Source organism: Ricinus communis, chromosome 6 (assembly GCF_019578655.1).
Source record: "Ricinus communis isolate WT05 ecotype wild-type chromosome 6, ASM1957865v1, whole genome shotgun sequence".
Taxonomy (NCBI): Eukaryota; Viridiplantae; Streptophyta; class Magnoliopsida; order Malpighiales; family Euphorbiaceae; genus Ricinus; species Ricinus communis.
This window is the reverse complement of record NC_063261.1, coordinates 20,015,789-20,035,452: the sequence shown is the minus strand read 5'-3', so window position 1 is coordinate 20,035,452 and position 19,664 is coordinate 20,015,789. Positions and strand designations below refer to the sequence as shown.

At 29.3% G+C, this 19,664-nt stretch overlaps 2 protein-coding genes across 2 annotated transcripts; both read right to left on the bottom strand.

Moving 5' to 3' along the window:
* Nucleotides 1–1,131: 1,131 nt before the first annotated feature.
* LOC8288114 (probable cinnamyl alcohol dehydrogenase 1) lies at nucleotides 1,132–3,528 on the bottom strand. Its single transcript, XM_002518629.3, has 5 exons — nucleotides 3,321–3,528; nucleotides 3,055–3,168; nucleotides 2,700–2,927; nucleotides 2,139–2,578; nucleotides 1,132–1,663 (listed from the first exon to the last, which is right to left on the bottom strand). Exons 1-5 carry the CDS (start codon nucleotides 3,407–3,409, stop codon nucleotides 1,461–1,463), a joined length of 1,074 nt encoding a protein of 357 aa, XP_002518675.1. The 5' UTR covers nucleotides 3,410–3,528; the 3' UTR covers nucleotides 1,132–1,460.
* A 5,026-nt stretch (nucleotides 3,529–8,554) lies between these two features.
* LOC8288113 (RNA pseudouridine synthase 4, mitochondrial) lies at nucleotides 8,555–13,676 on the bottom strand. Its single transcript, XM_002518628.4, has 9 exons — nucleotides 13,021–13,676; nucleotides 12,754–12,891; nucleotides 12,617–12,664; nucleotides 12,438–12,518; nucleotides 11,930–12,043; nucleotides 11,707–11,808; nucleotides 10,029–10,137; nucleotides 9,648–9,694; nucleotides 8,555–9,557 (listed from the first exon to the last, which is right to left on the bottom strand). The coding sequence occupies exons 1-9, from the start codon at nucleotides 13,630–13,632 to the stop codon at nucleotides 9,198–9,200; spliced, it is 1,611 nt and encodes a 536-aa protein (XP_002518674.3). The 5' UTR covers nucleotides 13,633–13,676; the 3' UTR covers nucleotides 8,555–9,197.
* Nucleotides 13,677–19,664: the final 5,988 nt, after the last annotated feature.

The window sequence follows — 19,664 nt, the reverse complement described above, 5'->3', positions numbered from 1 at the left end:
AAGTCTCAAGGGAGACATCTTGTATGAAAACAACTCTGAATCCATTCAACCAAATGAGACTTTATCTAATAATTATTTAATGTGATTTGGTTGAGGTTTCTTTCATGATTTTGATACAAGTCTTACTTTTACAAATAGTTCACAGGGCCATATACCCATGTATTTTCATGTAGTTTAATAATTTCTGGTCTAATATTTTAGTGTTGCACTTTCATGGGTTTTGGTGGGTATTTGACTTCCATTAAGCGGACAACTAATGACCTTGTTACAAAGAACACTTTGAGGTAGTTGGGGATGTTGATTTCTCAATGCTTGTTTTGACTGTCTTGTCTTTTAGTTTGGTTTGAAACATTACAATCTAACTCAGAGATTTCAATTCAGTTGACTTGCTTGAGGGTTGTTCAAAATCTTCAATAATTAACCATAGATGTATGACATTTCCAGTTTAACGAGGGCTACAAAGACTTACTCAATGCTTGCGGACTAGGAGAAGGTTTCATTAGCATAGAGTGCAAGAAATTCTTGGTTATGCTCATAGGATTTAGAAAGATTCTTATCTCAAGTCAGACAAACATCGCAAAGATTTGTCCTAAACTTCTGACTGTTCTTGTTAAATTTCTTGAATAACAGAATTTTCAGAATGTTGGGTAATTTTATGAGCATGTCAATCGCCAAGTACTCCTGAAATAAAAACTTTAGAAAGCTTAATCTAACAATATGATTGCTTTAGGCACTTTTTTTTTTCTTTTCATTATTTTTTATAATGGCAAAGTACTCAAAGATTGGGAGATTGGAATAAAAGGGCTTATACAATAAGTTTGGTTGGTACCTGAGGGTTTCTAATTTAAAATTAGGGCAGTTGTTACTACCAACTACCAACTAAACTACATTCTACAGGGGAGAGAAATTATAAAAACAAATTCTTTCATGTAAGCTTTTAGCCCAAAAACAAGGTTAATCACTTGAAAGAGACAAGGCAACAGATGTAACCAGACATGAATTTGGCAGGACATGGAATCGATGAGAGAGTACAAGGTTGGCCCGTTTACCTTGCCCGTGTTCGTTTTTGTGTTCTTCATAGAAATGGGAACAGCATACCAAATTCATAAAACTAAATTTCATTGCACACAGTAGAAATAAAATATTCTCAACATTCATTCATAATTTATATAGGCTTCCTTACACCACAAAAAATTTCCTGCAAAGTTTGGTATCTTTCATTGTCAAGAAGACAGTCTCCGGTAAATAACAAAAAGAAAAAGATAACCACAACCCCACTGCACTGAATCAGATTACCATAGAAAAAGAAAAAAAAAGAAAGAAAAGAAAACATACCCATCAACAATCTTTAATAAGAAGAACATCTCACCTTCTTCTTTTATTACCAGAACATAGATAACTTGAAAACCCATTTTTTATATCTGGATTTTGGTTTTTTATTGTTCTGTCACTTGTTAGTTTCATGGTTCAAGCTTGCTGCCTGCAACATCCACAACAAACCTATATCTGACATCATTTTTCTCGAGCCTTTCGAAAGCTGTGTTTACATAATCCATTTTGATAACTTCGATCATTGAGGTCAATCCATTTTCTTTGCAGAACTCCAGCATTTCCTCTGTTTCTTTAATGCTTCCTATGAAACTTCCTGAGATTATCTTTCTCCCTGACAAAATTATGCCAAGTAAAACAGAAAATTCATGGTCAGATATCAGAGAGTATGAATTTAGATTTTTCTTTCTTTTTCTTTAATTATCTGGCTTCGACTGAAATTCGAATTAATAAATAGAAACTATGTTCATGTTCTACCCCAAAATGCATGTTCTAGTCCCGCTCAATTTCTTAAAAATTAAAATATAAATCTAATAGATTTTGAGTATGCATTGGACATTTCCATACACACATCACCATGCATTTTAAGAGGTAAATAGGTAATGTTCCCTTTTTCTTTGGTCTAAACCTAATAGTAAATTTACAGTCAGGAACAAATGAAGAAAGAAAGACCTAAAATTGGAAGCCAGACATCTAAAAATGATTTCTACAAGCCACAGCAAAAATTCAAACACGTAACATTTAACAAGCACACATCAATCTTTTGAGTTTAACTTTAAATTTGCAATTAGACAGAGAGAGAGACTCACCAAGCATGAGCATAGGAGAAACAAACTGCAATGGGGTGTTAATAACACCCAACAAGATCAATTTCCCATCAAGTTTCAACAATGAAAGGTAAGGTTCAAGAGGATGATTAGCAGGCACAGTATCAATTATATAATCAAGAGAGTCAGTAGCTTGTTGCATGCTAGTTTCATCTGAGCTAACTAAATATTCATCAGCTCCAAGATGATCTAAAGCCTCAACTCTCTTCTTATCTGAAGAGCTAATCACAGTCACATGATGCCCCATTGCCTTTGCTATCTTAACCCCCATATGTCCTACTCCTCCAAGTCCTAGTATTCCTCCTCTTAGCCCACTTTTCTTCAAACCAAAGTGACTAAGTGGGCTATAAACTGTCACCCCAGCACACAATAAAGGTGCTGCCTGTTCTGGTGCCATCCCATCTGGTATTTTCACCACAAACCTGCAAGAAGTACAGAAGCAGAAAAAAGATTCAAACTTTTTCGTTATTTAATCAATTGGAAGACGCAAAACCACAACTTTTTGGATGTGGATTTTCTTTCTAATGCAAGAAAGTGAATTACTTTTGATCAACAACCATGGATTGAGCAAAACCCCCTTGAGTAGGTTTGCCATCAGAATAGACATCATTATAGGACCAGATTTTCTTGTTGCAGTATTGCTCAATATCTTTATTGCATGGCATGCAATTCCTGCAGCATCCAACAAGAACCCCAACACCAACTGTATCTCCTACTCTAAACTTGGTCACTCCTGATCCAACCTCGACCACCTCACCCACCACTTCATGGCTGCATATATTTGAAAAATAAATACATACAATTCAGTTATAAGAAATAGAAATACCAAAGAAGTGTGACGGGTGAAGAAAAAGAAATCAAAGTAAAGAAGGGGAATTTATGAAAGTTAAGTTAGTACCCAGGAACCATAGGGTAGCGTGACATGCCAAGATCATTTTTGGCTTGATGAAGATCAGTATGGCAAATTCCACAATAAATAACCTTCAATACAACATCCTCTGATCCTGTGTTTCTGCATTAAAAATAAAAAGAACCAAAAGAAAAGAATAAATAAGCATTAGACTACTAGCACAAATGTTTCAAGAACCTAAAAACTGAAAAAAAGTAAAAGAACAAGATTAAAGCTTCAAAATGACGAGTGATCAACATTCTAGAAATACTAACCTGAGAGTATATGTATAAGGAGAAAGAATACCAGAAGGGTCTCTTGCAGCCCATCCAACAATAGTTCTCTCTGTTTCAAGACTGCCCATTCTTTATTTATTTATTTATTTATTTTTCTCTGTCTGTATAGAAATGAGAGAAAGATAAAGAAAAAGAAAAGACGGGAAAGAAGATAGCTATGTGGAAAGCAAGAAAAGAAATGGGAACTATACAAGGGTATATATAGAGAAAAAAGGACAATAAGAGAGTGATAGGAAATTAGGCATAAGAAAGCAAAAGCTTGCCTGACAATCGCCAGGAAAGATGGACATCTCAGCAATGGCTCCTGTGGCGTGTAGTTGGTGAAATTGGGTTGGGTGGATTATCCTGTGCTTCCATTACCACTTTCACTTCTTCTTTTCTGATTAAGACACGTCATTTCTTGTTAATGTGATTATATGGATTTGGAATCCACATTTTGGTTAATATTGTTCAATAATTAAGTTGATGGATTAGGAAACCCATTAAATTGATTTTTTACTCTCTCCATTTCAATTGATTCCCGGCTACATTTTCAAAAAGATTTAAAGCAATTTAATTGTATTGTATTATTATTTTTATATGATTTTATACTTATTTATCTTTTAACTCTACCAATCTTAATATGGTTGATTTTTTAATGTAGATATGTATTTTTATTTTTAAAAAGTTATAATATAAAATAATACTTTAATAAACTCTCTATTTTTTAAATATAAAATAAAGAGTCAATTTATCTCTCTAAATATAAAGAATATTCTATATTTAATAAATATATTATAAACTTTATACATTTAATTTAATTAATATTTATTATATTGATAAAAATAAAAAGAAAAAATAAAAATTACTAATATTATATAAATAAAAAAAATAAAAATTATTAATGTTATAAAAATTATGTTCTTTAAAATAAAAAATATTATTAGACACACTCATTCTTGTTTCTTAAATTAAGTAAATGACGTCGGGAGATGCTAATCAGTGATTGAGAATTATCTTATAGTCTAATACATTTTTCATTATACATTTCAAGAGTTAATATTTTTAATATTTCATTTTTATTTTTCTTTTAGTAAATATGTTATAAATTTTATATTTTATTAATTAGTATTTTTAATTATATATTTCTATTGGATATAAATTGAAAAAGAAATAAAAAATTAAATTTTAAATAGTTTTAAATACATATCTTTTGTTATACCACATATGCTATTTGAGAAATTAGGAATGCTTTTAGTAGTCTAACAATAACAAAATCAAGTGTGGTGCAATAGTGGACCAATTATTTGACAAAAACAAAAGCAAAAGCATATGACAACTTCAGATGTGTGTCATCCCCATGTCACAATTCAAACTTTTTAGTTATTCTTTATTCTTTATTTTATGTTTACCAAAGGAAAGTCACATAATTTAGATAATAGTTGTTGGGGGTACTAATTTATGGATAAATTAGAAAATACTGAAAGTTTTAATTGAATATAAAGTATTTTAATAAATATTACATAAAAAAATAGACTAACTGGTAATTATTATAATTCAGTATCTTTACAAATTGTTATATCATTATAATTTAGTAATCTCTACAAATTGTTATGCCATGTTATATAATTATACTAATATTATATTAAAGAATTTACTAATGTAATATTGGTTTAAAATAAAAGAAATATAAGAAGTACAATTTTATGGCAAACACCTCAAATTTAAATTGTATTTTGTTTATAAAAAATAAAGTATTATTATTAGAGCAAACAAAGCATGAATAGATTAAAAATATATATTAAATAAAATAAATATTTAAATATAATTTTTAATAAAATAAAAAAATGTCCATATTTAAAATCTAAGATATTTTAAATTCTGAACTTATTTTTAGAGTAATCTTTTTTTTCTATTTTTAAAATTTAAAAATCTACATAATACAGTGATAATTTAAAAATTCTTCTACCCATTTCATTACCCTGTCTTTTTTAAAAAGAATTTATACTTTTTAAATAAAAAATTAAAATATTAAAAGGCTTTATACTTTACAATTTATATTTTTTTTGTTTATTTTTATTGAATAAAATAGTTGATTATCTACTTGTGTTTTTTTTTTTAGATGGCACTTTCATTTAAAGTTGTGACAACAGTTCTCTACCAACTCCTAAATTAAATTTTAAAAGTTAGTATTAGCATTTTTCCAAAAGAAATAATAAAGCAGGTCATTTTTAACAATAAAGTTTAGTCCCAAAATAAATAAATAAATGTAAAAGTGCAATAAGCAATTCAAGCAATCAAAATCCTTTGCCTTAGTGAAACAAAAAGAGAAAAAAGAGAAAGACAGAGAAAATGAAGACTTGTTCTTTAAGAAAATGTCAACAATATTGGCTGGACAGTAGCAGAAAATCATGGAAGATGATGTGGGTCCTTTTATATTCCCTTTTTTTTTTTTTTTTCTTTCTTTAAATGTGCTGTGGACTAGATGTGGATAATAAATTTTTATTAATATTAATAAATGATGGATAAAAAAAATATTAATTTAAAATTTTAAAATTTTTCTATTATTAAATATTTTCTTCAGTTTATACTAATTATTGTTTTCAATAGTTTATTTAAATTAAAAGATATTTAATTATAGAAAAATCAGATAAATTATATTATATATTTTTTATAATACATAATCTATTTTCAAATAGTTAGCATGAAATAGAAATAGAGAATATAAATCATTTTGTTTTTTTATCATTTATATAATATTGTTTGATAGTAAGACAAGCATGATAGCAAAATTGCTTGTTGTTTCAGATAAATGATAGTCTTGGTTTCTTTATAAATTATTTTGGAAGTGTTTCCTTATTAATAAAAGATTTGAAAAAGAAAACACTTTCAGAAGCAAACCCATCATTCATTTTACTGCTGTAAATGCTTTTGGTTGTTATGACAGATGATGACAATAATAATGCATTCATTTTCTACAGCTGATGTATATAACATTAAGGATTAGGATAACAAATAAAATGTTAAACATCAAGAGTAAGCAAAATTCTAAAAAAGAAAATTTAAAAAAAAAAAATCAAAATAAACTATGATTTAATATGTTATCTATAAACTCAATTAATTTGATTTTATATGCATAGAATTAGATATTCATTTTTCATAGTGAAAAAAAGAATTTTAAATTTAAAACGTCGCTTAAAAAACATACGTTCTTATCACTTGAGATGTAAAAATTATATTTCTAAAATTATATTAAATTTCTTTTTAATTCAACGAAAATTTACATAATTTCATAATTATTTATTAACAAAAAAATCTAAGGAATCACAAATTATATAAAAAAGAATAATTATTTTCTTATGTTCGCTATAAATACGAGAGTCATGTAATGGAAGAATAGAAAAAATCTTAAAAAACACGACTGGTGATGGTTACAGCTGAGATAATATATTGTGTGGGATGATTTATTTCGAGCATTGTGGGTGGAACCCATATGTGTGTAACCTTATTTTTATGCGGTGCTCAATCGCAATCAAGATTCAAGAAATCATCATGTCCCTCAAGTATTTGGCAACCACTATTAGTACGATGACAATCTATTATTGAGAGGATGTCAACAAAAAGCTTAAACTGATACATGACCCTTTTGAAAATACAGATTCTTTTCATACTTGTAACACCAAATGGAAATCTCTGCCATTCCATCCCCATAAAATGACAAGATTAACTACCACATGATTTATTGCACAAAATGAAATGGGTATTCAGAGACACAGACATGTACCAATGAATTAGGTTAAACAATTCCAAAGTAATGGCAGTTAAAATGTGACTATAATGTCATCAATTTAACAAGTTTTCTGCTCCACCACTTTACTCAGATTAGATGTACATATTCGGTAGAGCTCTTTTAAATGACTACTTATATAGGATCCTTCTTTTATCTCTGTGATAGGATCACTTAGTTGGTATAGTTAAAAAGTCAAGCTTCCTACCATAAATAATCAACTTAACAATATTTGGTAGACCTTGTAATGTAATCAATTAAGTAAACGAGCATTCCATTATTATGCTTGGTTATAACAAAAAATAAATAAATGTAATGTAATTATAATTTTTATTTTATAATAGTTAGTATAAAAATAAAATATTAAAATGAATTATTTAAAAATAATATTAAAATTATTAATTTTTAAAAATATTATCAGTTTTTAAATTCAGTCGTCGAAATTGAATCATTAATAATTAAAATATGATCACTAGTCGTCAAAATCGGATCACAAGTTGCTGAAATTTGGTCGTCGGTTGCCGGAATCCGATCATCGATCAATGGACGGTGGTGGTTGGATGTATTTAAATTATATTGATAAAAATAATAAAATAAAATAAATATTATAAATAATTATAATTACATAAATTTTATGTGTATTGAGCATTATATTAAATTAAGAATAATTAATTATATAGTGTAATTGTTACTATATTACATAAAAAAAAATTTAATAGCCAAACAAAGTAATGATATATGTATGTAGTAGTTACATCATACCAAATATAGCCTTAATATGCAAAACTTGATCCATTATATGCATTATTAATGCGACAAGATGAACAAATAATAAGAATTCTTTAAATAAAATCACAAAAAATTTGGCTTTATCAAATGTTTTGCTTGTATAGAGTGAACTAAGGCATTTTTTTATTTTTTAATATACATACATCTAGAGTTGATATAAAGTATATCGAATAAGACTTTTACGGATGCTAAAATTCTAATGCTGTTGTATATCTAAATTTCAAATTTAAAACCTTAGTTAAGTTAGAAAAGATATTTACCATCTTTTAATATACCTACATCTAACATTAATCTAAAGTGTATTGGATAAAACTTTTATAAATATTAAAATTTTAATACAATTACATAAATATCACATGAAATGTCTTATAAATTGAAAACAACGACTTCTCAACATAGATTTGATGGAATTTTCTTGCTTAATGGACCACAATGTGAAACTCATCATACAAGAAATTTACAGGATTTGATTTCTAAAATGGAAATTGCTTTAAAAGAATAAATTTTCCAGATTTCATTAGTGGTTGATAACGAAGAATTTAGAAGTGACGGTGACTAACTGGCTACTACCCCTTCTACTTTAAGATTTCAGCATCCTTGCCAACCTCAAATGATTAGGAAAATATACAAAAGACGTGCCAGACGTGCGCGGCTCTGCTGGTATGCTTAATCAAATCAATGAAACTTCTCAAATGGACAATAACAGACTTGCTAAAAAAGTGGAATCAAGATACGCTTGCCAAACTCATGCTGAAATTTGAAATAATTAAACAAATACAACCTCGCTCTAGTAATGCATATTCTGAGGAAGGCGAACCAATTAACACTCCAATAGCAGAATTTCCTGAATGCATAACTGTATGCAATACAAAAGGTTTTTTGCGCCTTCTTCACCGTGATCTCAAAGGGCTACTTGGTTGTCTGATACCCCTCGTGAAATCTCTGTACTATTCCAGACTCTTTCTGAGAAAGAATGTAACCCGTGGATGTAATGTTAATGCCATAACATTTAAATTCTTTTCAGAACTTGCTAATTATTCTAGTTTCTTCGTTCCATTCACGTCAATATCTGCTTTCAGAAGTCACAAGGGAAATTTGAGTCCTGATGTTAATCTCTCAGCTCTTGCAACTGACCTCGAGTGCTTAGAGGGCTGTTAGGAGAACCCTAAACCAAGGGTGCCAGGTTCAACAATTAATTAAGAAGATAGCTAGGGAAATTACCCTACTCATTTCATTGTGTTGCCTAAGCATTTATCTATCGTGAAAGATTTGAAATCTCCAAAGCTTGCAAGATAACTAGTTCAGGAATTCAAAATATCCCAGCTTCTTTGCATGTAGGAAGGCAAGGGAGCATCCAATTCAATGCTTTTCAGATCTGAAAAATCATAGTTTGATGATGTTTGCACACCTCGCAGAGCTTGAGATACATCAGGCAAAACCATTTGCTTACAGTGAAGATGTAGACGAGGGTGCTTTTCGGAGATGCTACCACTTTCGAGATCAATACCAAAAGGAAGTATCTTTTTACAGAGCGCATTCTCATTTGAGATTTTCTCAAGATTAGGAAAAGGCAACTGTTTCCACTTCCTGTGAACTTGCCACCCATATTTGTAATCCCCAACTATTGGCGTCCCCAATACTTCAGCACAGTGTACACGCAGCTGTTTGTACAAGTAGGGCAGCAGGAATAAAATGACCAAGAGATTATAGACAACAGAATAGCCACAAAACCATTTTGTTCTGTTTCATACCTGATGTTTTCTACCGGTGATAGGCGACAATTCTAACCATGCGTAGCCTGCATTAAGCCGTAGATATCATTATAAGGCAAAAACTACAATGTACAACAATTTGTATCTTAACAACCAAACACTCTGCATGGTTCAAAACATTGTTGCGTATCATTTATTTACAGTTAGTCTAAGGCTGAATGGAAAAAAATGCCTAGGTAATAGACTGTTAATGGAGCAAAATTATTGCAAACAAAGACATACTGAGCTTCCAGCTAACCATAGTGTGGCTACTTAAAGAGTAGTTTGAAGACATAAGTCTTATTTAGTTATTAACTTTATCTCTGGGCTTAAACTATAGATAAATGTGTAATATGTGTTGCAAAGGAATTGAATGCTAACCATGAGATGATTCCATTACTCTATACTGTGTTACTGCATGCTGAAAAGATGTGCTCTCCGCATTCTCAACCACTGTTATTCGATCAGATTTACCATCATCCACCACCACCTGAAAGCAATCAAAACCCAAATTTTTTCAGCATGATCATAGCAACAAATTTTGAAGGAAAATGAACAAGCAAAATCCTTCAGGCATTACTTTGTTCAAGAGATAGAAAATTGTCATGCTGCATCTAGGCCATACCAAAGCCCATCACAGAAACATCCTTGTAATGAGGTTATTAGATGCTGTATTAAACATAACAGTATAGGCAATATATGTCTTGGTTCTATAGGATTAAGCCTCCTAAATTGAGTTGTCTACCAACATGAGCATATACTGACTTACTAACTGTTTATACTGAAGAAAACGAGGTCATGATGATAATTTCATGATTATTAAGAGACTATTTGCACATATCAACAAAAAGGATCTCTTCCGCAATTATATAGGTAAGATAGTTCCTAGGAATGCCATGGAAAACTAGTGACTAATAGATGATCTAAGAAATTTTAACACATTAATCATCTGCCACAAGATTTTATTAATGAAGACATCTAGTGAAAGACACAAATGCCTTGATGAAAAGATAAACAGTTAAAATGTATAACATGGCACATTGACTATGAGGATCAATTAAGGCGAACAACTTTTCCTCATAACCATCAAGGTTCAAGTTTTCCTTTATGCAAACAAGTAAAAGAGGTTGAATTTCTTTTTTTGGTATCCACGTTAAGGGCATGGCTCAGTCAGTTTGCAAAAGCAAACATGTAGCTTGAGCTCATACACAAGAAACTACCCGGACAACATGAAATATAGAGATAAACTAACTCTGTATGCATGCACGTGCACATACAATTATGTGCATCGAATTTCCATTCAAAATAAACCTAAGGGCTAAGTTTGAATACAATAAAGGTACCAAAACAATCATTCTTTGCAATTGAACAGTCTATTTGATCATAATGGTCTCAAAGTTCAGCTTCTTGGTCAAATAGGTAAATTTTCACTCAGAATTCTCCACATGATAAATTTCTAGTGAAAGTACCTAGATATATGCATTTTTTTCTTATCTTCTATTTGATTCATGCCCTTAATAATTTCTGGATACTTTAGGGAGTTTATCAATGCGAGTGACTCTGCATTTGTCCAGAGTATCTGCCTTTTCTCTTTGGTGGATAAGGAAGAACTTAGTAATAGAAGGAAAATGTATAATAAGGACAATAAGATTCTTTAAATGAATAGATCTGAGAATAATCTTGGACACCAACAACAGAAATCACTTCTAAAAATATTTAATATACTCAAAAAGAAGCTAGGAAGATGACCATATCCCACAAAATTTGGATAAATAGAGCTTGAAGGATAAATATACTGGGAACACCTCTTGCCAACTTATCCAAATTACAGCAAGTTCAACATATCATTTGTAGCTTTTTATCCTCCTTTGTCTAAAAATCATAATAGTTGTCACTAGCAGATTTCTCAAAGTAGTCAGGCAAAACTAATGCCCATCAAAAGTACTAAGACCTTAATTTTTTAAAGGACGCTTCCAAGAAGTGCTATTAAAACTACAGAGCCTTCAGACTATTCCAGAGTATGTAAATATAGTGTCTAAAGAATCTAGCTCATTCTCACCTTTCCCAGTGGTGCTGAAATTATCCCCTTTTGACGTCTTGGAGATCCAATGACAAGTGCCCAATATTTTCTTTGCAAAATTCTTCTTCTTTCTCCAATATCCTTAAAAAAGAAGACAATAATTGTTAACCTGTAGCATTAACATAACCAACAATAGTATATTTCCTGTGAACAGATATGGATTATCACGCAGAAGCAGAAAATATAGTGGATAATTACTCACATGATTTGATGCTGCAAAAGTTTTCTCTCGGAAGACAGAATGCAGAACCATTGTGCTTGTTTGTGTCCTTCCCATCACCAAGATGCCACTGCTATCTCTGTCAAGTCTATGAACCTGATTAATGAAAGCTTGGTGAGTGAAATACATGCATGTAACCCAGCATATGAAAATTCTACAAGAATATTGATGGAAAGCGACTGACCAACTTTATTAAACTAATTACTGCAGAAAAATTATTAGGATTCAATTTGAACACCACAAGTAATTTGTTTAAGGCTATATATGCTGCAAACATTTGCATAATTAACATACCAAAGAGAGCTACACCATTTTCTGTTCCTTTTTCTAATGCTGCTATCCAGTTACTTAGAGGACCTAACAATCAACTCTATAACATCCACTGTTTACATGACAATCACCAAATATGGCATTATTTAATCAAAACACACTTAGAACATGAATTGGCTGTATAAAATCAAAATTTACTAAATCATCATCACAAACTCACCAGCCTAGGAGGTTCTGAGTAGTCATAACTTAAACAACTTGCAGCCAGTTCATCAAAACTACTTTTGATACCAATACCACCCTGTTCAAACATATCAAAACGAAAAAAAAGAATTTCACTCCAAAATCATCCAATAAAATATAAACAATTAAGAAAGGAATATACAAACTGCATATCACCTGAACTGGCATTCCAGGAGGTTTATTAACAACAATAATGGCCTCATCCTAACCACCCAAAAAACATACCGATCAAGCCTTTGCAGCAATTGTAAAGCTTAATATAACTTCAAACTAACAGAATCAAACTTAATAACCTTATACAACTCAAGTCCGCGAATAAAGTTCGCTTCTTTTTCACCGCAATGGCACTTTTGTTTCTCAAAGGGCAATGCCTGAACACTAATAGGAAGGAAGATCCTATCTCCTACATTCATCAGATCCTTAGCTGCCACCTTCAATCATTTCAAGAACTCATAACCAAAATAATAATACTGATAAAACCATCAATTATATCATAAAAGAAAAACTTGAGTATTCCCCATCAGTTATGTCTTAACAAAATATCAAAACTTTATCATTACCCTTTTAGTCTTATGCTCCATTTCTCCATCACCTACATTAAGCAACTCTCTTTTAACCTGCCTTAAGCGAAATAGTTTTTGTACAAGATTTCTGGGTAGTTCAGGGCAGCACCTAAGTACCCATTTAAGCGCCGTCGTTTCGGTAGATGCTTTAGCTGTTGCAGTTGCTGATAGAGCTTTTCCTAAAGCGGACCCACTAATTGTTGAAGTGTAAGGAGGCAAAGTAAAAAACTTGCCTGTGTTTTTGGTATTGTTTTTACTGGTTTGGTCTTTTGTTGATGATTTAGTTTGTGTGATGGTGGTGGTGGTGAAGTAGTGTGATTGGAATATACAGCGGTTGGAGATGCAGAGTAAAGATTGGAAGAGAAGGACACGGCGGGGGAAGGTCACTTCCGGCATTTTCTTCAGGCTTTTGAAGTTTCCTAGTGTACGGAAGTGTTTCATGAAACCGGGAAGTTCTTTTTGGCGGTTTTCCGGTGATAGGTGAAATGTTGTTAACGGGTTGGGTTCTAATTGGGAAATAGCCCACTGGAAAACCAAGCCAGGCAAGTCTAAGAAGCCCAATTTTTCTGAGATGTTTGTAGAAAAAAATAGGAAAAATAATAAAAACATTTTTTTTTATTTTTTTATAAGAGAAATACAGTGTGAATTTTTTTATTTTTACTGTGTAACAATATCAAAAATATAATTTTTTTTAATTTCTTTTAAAAATACTGCAACCAAAAAAAATAAAAAAATAATCAAAAAAGCTAAATAAATTAATTAAATGATTAAAATTCAAGGCCATAAATATGTATTTTGCCAATTTTATTTTATTTGAAATAAATAATAAAAATAATAATGTTGAAAAAAATATTTTAATTTTATAAAATATATTAACTTACTGATGCATAATTTATTTATTTTATTAGAATTTAGATTAGCAATAACTGATATTAAAAATTTAATTATTAAAATTCTAAAGATTAATTTTTAATTCAACCAAAATATATAAATTCTAAATTTATAAATAAATTTTATAAATTTCAATCATATAATATTTTAAAAATTTATCGAATGGGCTATAAATTTTATGGGTAAATCTCATCCAAAATTTACGATTTTAAGCGAATTAAGCATATTTATCATTCCAATTTCAAAATTTTGATGCGCTGCATTTTAATTTCATTAAGATTAGGATCTTTTTAGTTTGATTTTAAAAGTCCTATTGGAATATAGAATGTGAGGATTTTACTAATATGAATTTGTTAAAATCATAAAAATACTAAAGTTTAAAACATTACTAAACTAAAGTACAAAGATTTGTGGTATAAATTTTGAAATTTATATCATGTAATAGCAATAAAATTATTAGATTTACAAGCTCAAATTCATACAGTATATTGTCTGTTGCCACATCAATTATGCTCTTTAATAAGACTTTCATTGTTCAATCAACATTTTTTTAAATTTTGATAAATTTTAAAAGTCATTGTGTATTCAATAATAACTTTGAAAAACTTTTCATAAGTTATAGGATATTTAATTTATACTTTTAAAAACTTTATAAAAATTATAGAGTATTCAATTACAATTTTTATAAAGTTTTTAAAAGGAAGCTAATATTCAAAAAGTTATCAACTTTTATAGACATGGACTTTTATATACTTTTTTAATGACTTTTATGCATTGTTATAAATAAAATTTTCAAGATTTTTCTTTCACTTTTTTTCAAGATTTCAATAATTTTTTTTTAAAATTTGTTGTCAAATTTTTCTGCATTATTGTCTTTTTTTTTTCTTTTTACTATATTTTTCATCTTAAAATATATAAGAAATTATATGAAACTTTAGAAGCTAAAATTTTTTAATCAATAATATCCTTTTGTACTCATACATACAAAAAATTAATTAAAAGTTTTTATTTAATTTTAAAAGAATCCGCATAAAAATATAAATTTTAAATGAAGCATTTAATAAATTATTTTGAGCAAACAACCCTACCATATATAGACTTCTAGATTTTATTAGGAAGATTATCTGGATAATTTTTTTCTGTTGGTAAATGTAATTGTCGGTTTAAGTATATATCAAAAGAATTAGTAAGCGTGATTATTATCGGTTTAAGTATTTATTAAATAAGTAATAAACAAAATATAGCAAATATAACATGAATTAGGTGGTTTAATTGGAGATAAATTGTAATATAATAATTATTTTTAAAAAGAATTATTCTCTTGACAAAAAATAGTGTTCATGTTGTGAGATAAAAAAATTTAAAACTGGTATGATTTAAATATAACAATGAAATAAAATATGTTACTTGTATATGGAGTTGTATATAATATTATCTATAATAATGTTAAAGTAAATATGAAAAAATAAAGAAATGATAAAAATAAAATTATTAAATTTATTTTTAAATAATTAAATAATAGATAAATAATAGTCTATAAAAATTAATAAAAGTCTATTAATATCTATAAAAGTATTTTTAAGTAAAATCTGTGAAATTCATTTATAAAATTATAAACTCTATAAAAGTCATTAAAAATTGAGGAACTTTTTAAAAATAATTTATTTAAAAAAGATCTATAAAAGTCTTTAATTAAATATACCCTTGGTAGACACTCATCTCTATAAATACTTTTATTATAAACTCTGCAAAATGATTAAATTTATTAGATATATTCTTTTTAAGTAAAGTTTGTGAAAATCGTTTATAAAATTATAAATTCTGTAAAAGTTATTAAAATTTTTTAAAAAAATTAAAATTAATTCATTTAAAGAAAATCTATAAAAATATAAAAATATTGATTAAATATACGCTCAGTAGACAGTCTTGTCTCTTAAAAAGAAAAAAAAAAACACCTAAGCTCTTCAATTTTTTGGTTTGATCTTATTTTATCTTCCACGTGGCAGGTTTCCATATATTAGCTACAAAAGTTATGTGTCTAATCATTTTCTCTTATTTTAAATTGAGTTTTCACAATACTTAATTATTGATTAATATTAAAAGTTTGGTTACTTTTATTGTTATTCTCTTTTGGAAATTTGGTAGGCAAGACACCCATAATTGCATTTCTCTTTTTCCTTGGAAAGTCTTCAAGTAAAATGATGGATACTTTTGCATGTCAAAGTCAGAAAAGAAACATTGTACTCAAAATCAGTTTAAAAAAAGAAAGAAAGAAAGATGTGAAGGGCTCAATCACATGCAGAATCATGGGATATAATTAGGGAATGATTTAAGGTTTACTGTAGCTAGTCATTGGCTTAAAACCTGTAATAATGTTGGCAATTAATTAGAAATTAAAATCACCACTTTATATCCTTCTAATTGAAGTAATGAAAGTGATAAGTGTATAGGTATAATAACCTTAGAACATGTTTTAAAAAAATTAAAAATTAAGATTAACTATTTTAAATTATTTTCTAAAAAGAGAAGGTACAAATTCATAATCAAAGCTACAAATTCATTATTATCAAGTAAAGAACAACACTAGAATGATAAATTTCTCAAGAAAAGAAATTACAAATGATAAAAAAAAAAAACGACATTACTAAGAAAAAAAATCTGAATTAAAAGAAAAACTAAATAACACTGTAAAATATTAATAAAATATAAAATATAATAAGGTTGACCAAAAGCTTATTGACCAGCAATTCTGATATGATAACTAGTGATGCATGCCACGGAAGTAACCATGTCCTATGCCAGGGCTTGGACCAGACCTGTCCCTAGTCGGTCTCGAAAATGGAACATTCGTTGATCTGTGTCCCGGACCACTCGGGCTCGGCCCCGAATGCTTAATGCTTCGAATGGTTAACCTACTCGGAGAATCCTGCACACCCTTCAGAGATGTAGTAGCAGTAGCAGCCAACTTCAGTTGGTGGGCTTCTGATGATTTGAAGAGGATCAAGCTCCACAAGAATAGCAGCAGTAGAGCAGCACTTCTACTGCTACAATTTGGAGAGACTAACCCTAATATTCCTGTCATTTTGGGTGGGAAGAATGCAGGGATTTAGGTCAAGGCTTGAGTGTTAAGATATGTAAATATACATAATGCAATTAGATGATACATGCAAACTTGGAGAATTTGAGCTATCATGAACCAAGAGATGACCTTTTATAGCATTGGAGGTGATGCTTTGGTACTTAATCCAAAGTAAAAGCACATGTCAATTGTCTTTAACTAGGGTTTCATGATGTTAAACAAGGATTATAAGGACTCCAAGAAAAGGGGTTCCTTTTTTTTTTTTTCTTTTTTTTTCTCTCCATCTTTAATAGGATCTTAAGAAAAAATAAAAAAGAGTGAGAGCACTATTAGACAAAAAATATGCACTTTGAGTAAAACAACCGTTAAATAAAAAATAAACATATTAAAAAATATTTATGTTTTAGTAACGAAAAACAAATAAGTTTTTTATTTATAGTTATCCCACCTTGAGTCCTGATTTTAACATTTAATTAATGTGATTAATTTTGTTTTAATTATTTAATCTAATCACTTTATTAACAGGAAATCATCGACACATCATGTTTATATTTTGCTGGTCATTAATATAAATAATAAATTAAAATTTAATGACTAGAATAAAACTATATAGTTTTGTAGGATTGCCAAAAAGAGGCAATGTCAATTTTCATGGCTGGCCGACGGTCTTCATTAATGGATCATGTTCTAAAATTCCAGCCTCCAGGTAGGGGACCAAACATAGTATTATCAGAAAATACCTTAAATGACTGGTTCTTTTCTTTGCCTTAATTATTCTAGGTACATGAATTCAGCAATTTTCTTTTTATTGCATTTTGAAGATTCTTTGCCCAATTTAATTTTTCAATGCTCGATTTGCAAAAATGTCAATTCTAATTAGTTGTTGTCCTGGAAAAAGTCTATCAGAAACTATGTATTTTTAGTTGAAACCGACAATTTCCCACATTTACTAAAATAAATTTAATTAAAATTGATTCTTGAATTTTTTTTTTTAAATTAAAACCATAACCTTTCCATTTCTTTTAAAAATTAGGTCTTTTACAAGTAAATATAAATTAACTGTATTCTTTTAAATATTACTAGAGTTAATAATCACGAAAATTAACTCGAGAATACACATATTTGTGTTTATTTTATTTTATTTTTTTAAATTCAGAACGATACTCTTAAAATAATAATCAAATTTAATATATAGTTATGCCAAAAATCTCTTCTTTTTTTTTTTTTAATAAAAAGCCAACAACAATTTCTCCTTCTTCAAGACAAAGATTTTATATGCTTGATAATACAAAAACACAAAATGTTAACTGGGAAGTATTTTACTTTTAAGAAAAAATGTCTTAAATTTAAATATTATTTTCTATTTAAGATGAATATAAAGAGACAGAATGTCACTGTTCGTTTTTATTAATTTATTTATTTGAATAAGCAAAATTCCCACTTATTCATGGACTAATTCTAAATTTGTGGCTCCATGCTTAAACCCCCATTGGGATTATCAGACTGACTCCACTACTGCAAACAACGATGCTCTTGTTTCTTGCTGTGACCTCAACTGGTAACATTTCCTTTACCATCAAGAAAACACCATATATCCTTTTCTTGGATTTGCAGTTCTACTCCACACAGGTTAGATCTTAGAAAGAAAATGACAAATTAAACCCAAAAACTGGGGTCTTGTTTCTTGTGCCAAGTTACTGTGTAATTAAGAATATCCTACTTCTGTTTCTAGTTAATTTAACTAACAAAATCTTCCTTCTTTGTGAAAAAGAGATTTTTGTACAGATTGTGTGTATGGTACGTAGTTTTTCATGATCAATGGACCCTTACTCGATTTGATAATACCAATACAAATTAGGTCACATTGCATTGGTTCTATTTGTATATGTTATTATCTGAAAGCAAAAAATGATGGAATATTATGGTTTTAGGGCCATTTGAACTTGGAAATCGATTGCTTTTTATATGCCCGTAATATGTTTAACCCGAAATCATATTATATGAAATATGTCCTTTTTAGACTTTGCAATTTTATTCCTTTGGAAGATTTGATAACTTCTTCGGAGATAATCTATCATGATATTTTTCTAAACCCAACACATTTAACTTTAGAATTCCTATAACTCTACAGCCAAATAACCAAAAGACATTTCATATGATTAGTTCAAAGGCTCTACATATATATTATCAACCATTCTAGGTCCTGTTTCAATATGCAATTCGATTTATCCATGCACTCTCCTACTTTAGAGTACTGCCATCCTAGAAGCCTGCCAGAAGCCGTTTCTTATCCCGAGATTCTATTTTTGCCCCGGCGTCCACTTTCTGTATTCATCAAACCGTTTCTCTGAGCCAGGCTGTCACATTAGTCGATGATTTTATAAAACAAAAAAAAACACGCTATATACTAAATGAAAATTATTGTTATGTTTTTCTAAGTATTTTTATCACTTCAACCATTAATTCATCGGTGATCTGGTCCTAATATTAGCTCGACTACATGAACACATAGGAAGAAATCAAATTTAGAAAGACACCAGAAGGAATTATCCGACGACCAATTTGATGATTAAATTAGTCTCATAACATGAGAGAATCAAAAAGAAAAAGCTGAAGACATAGCTAGGCTTTTGTTGTGACTTATCTTCTAGAACTTGTGAACAATGTTGAG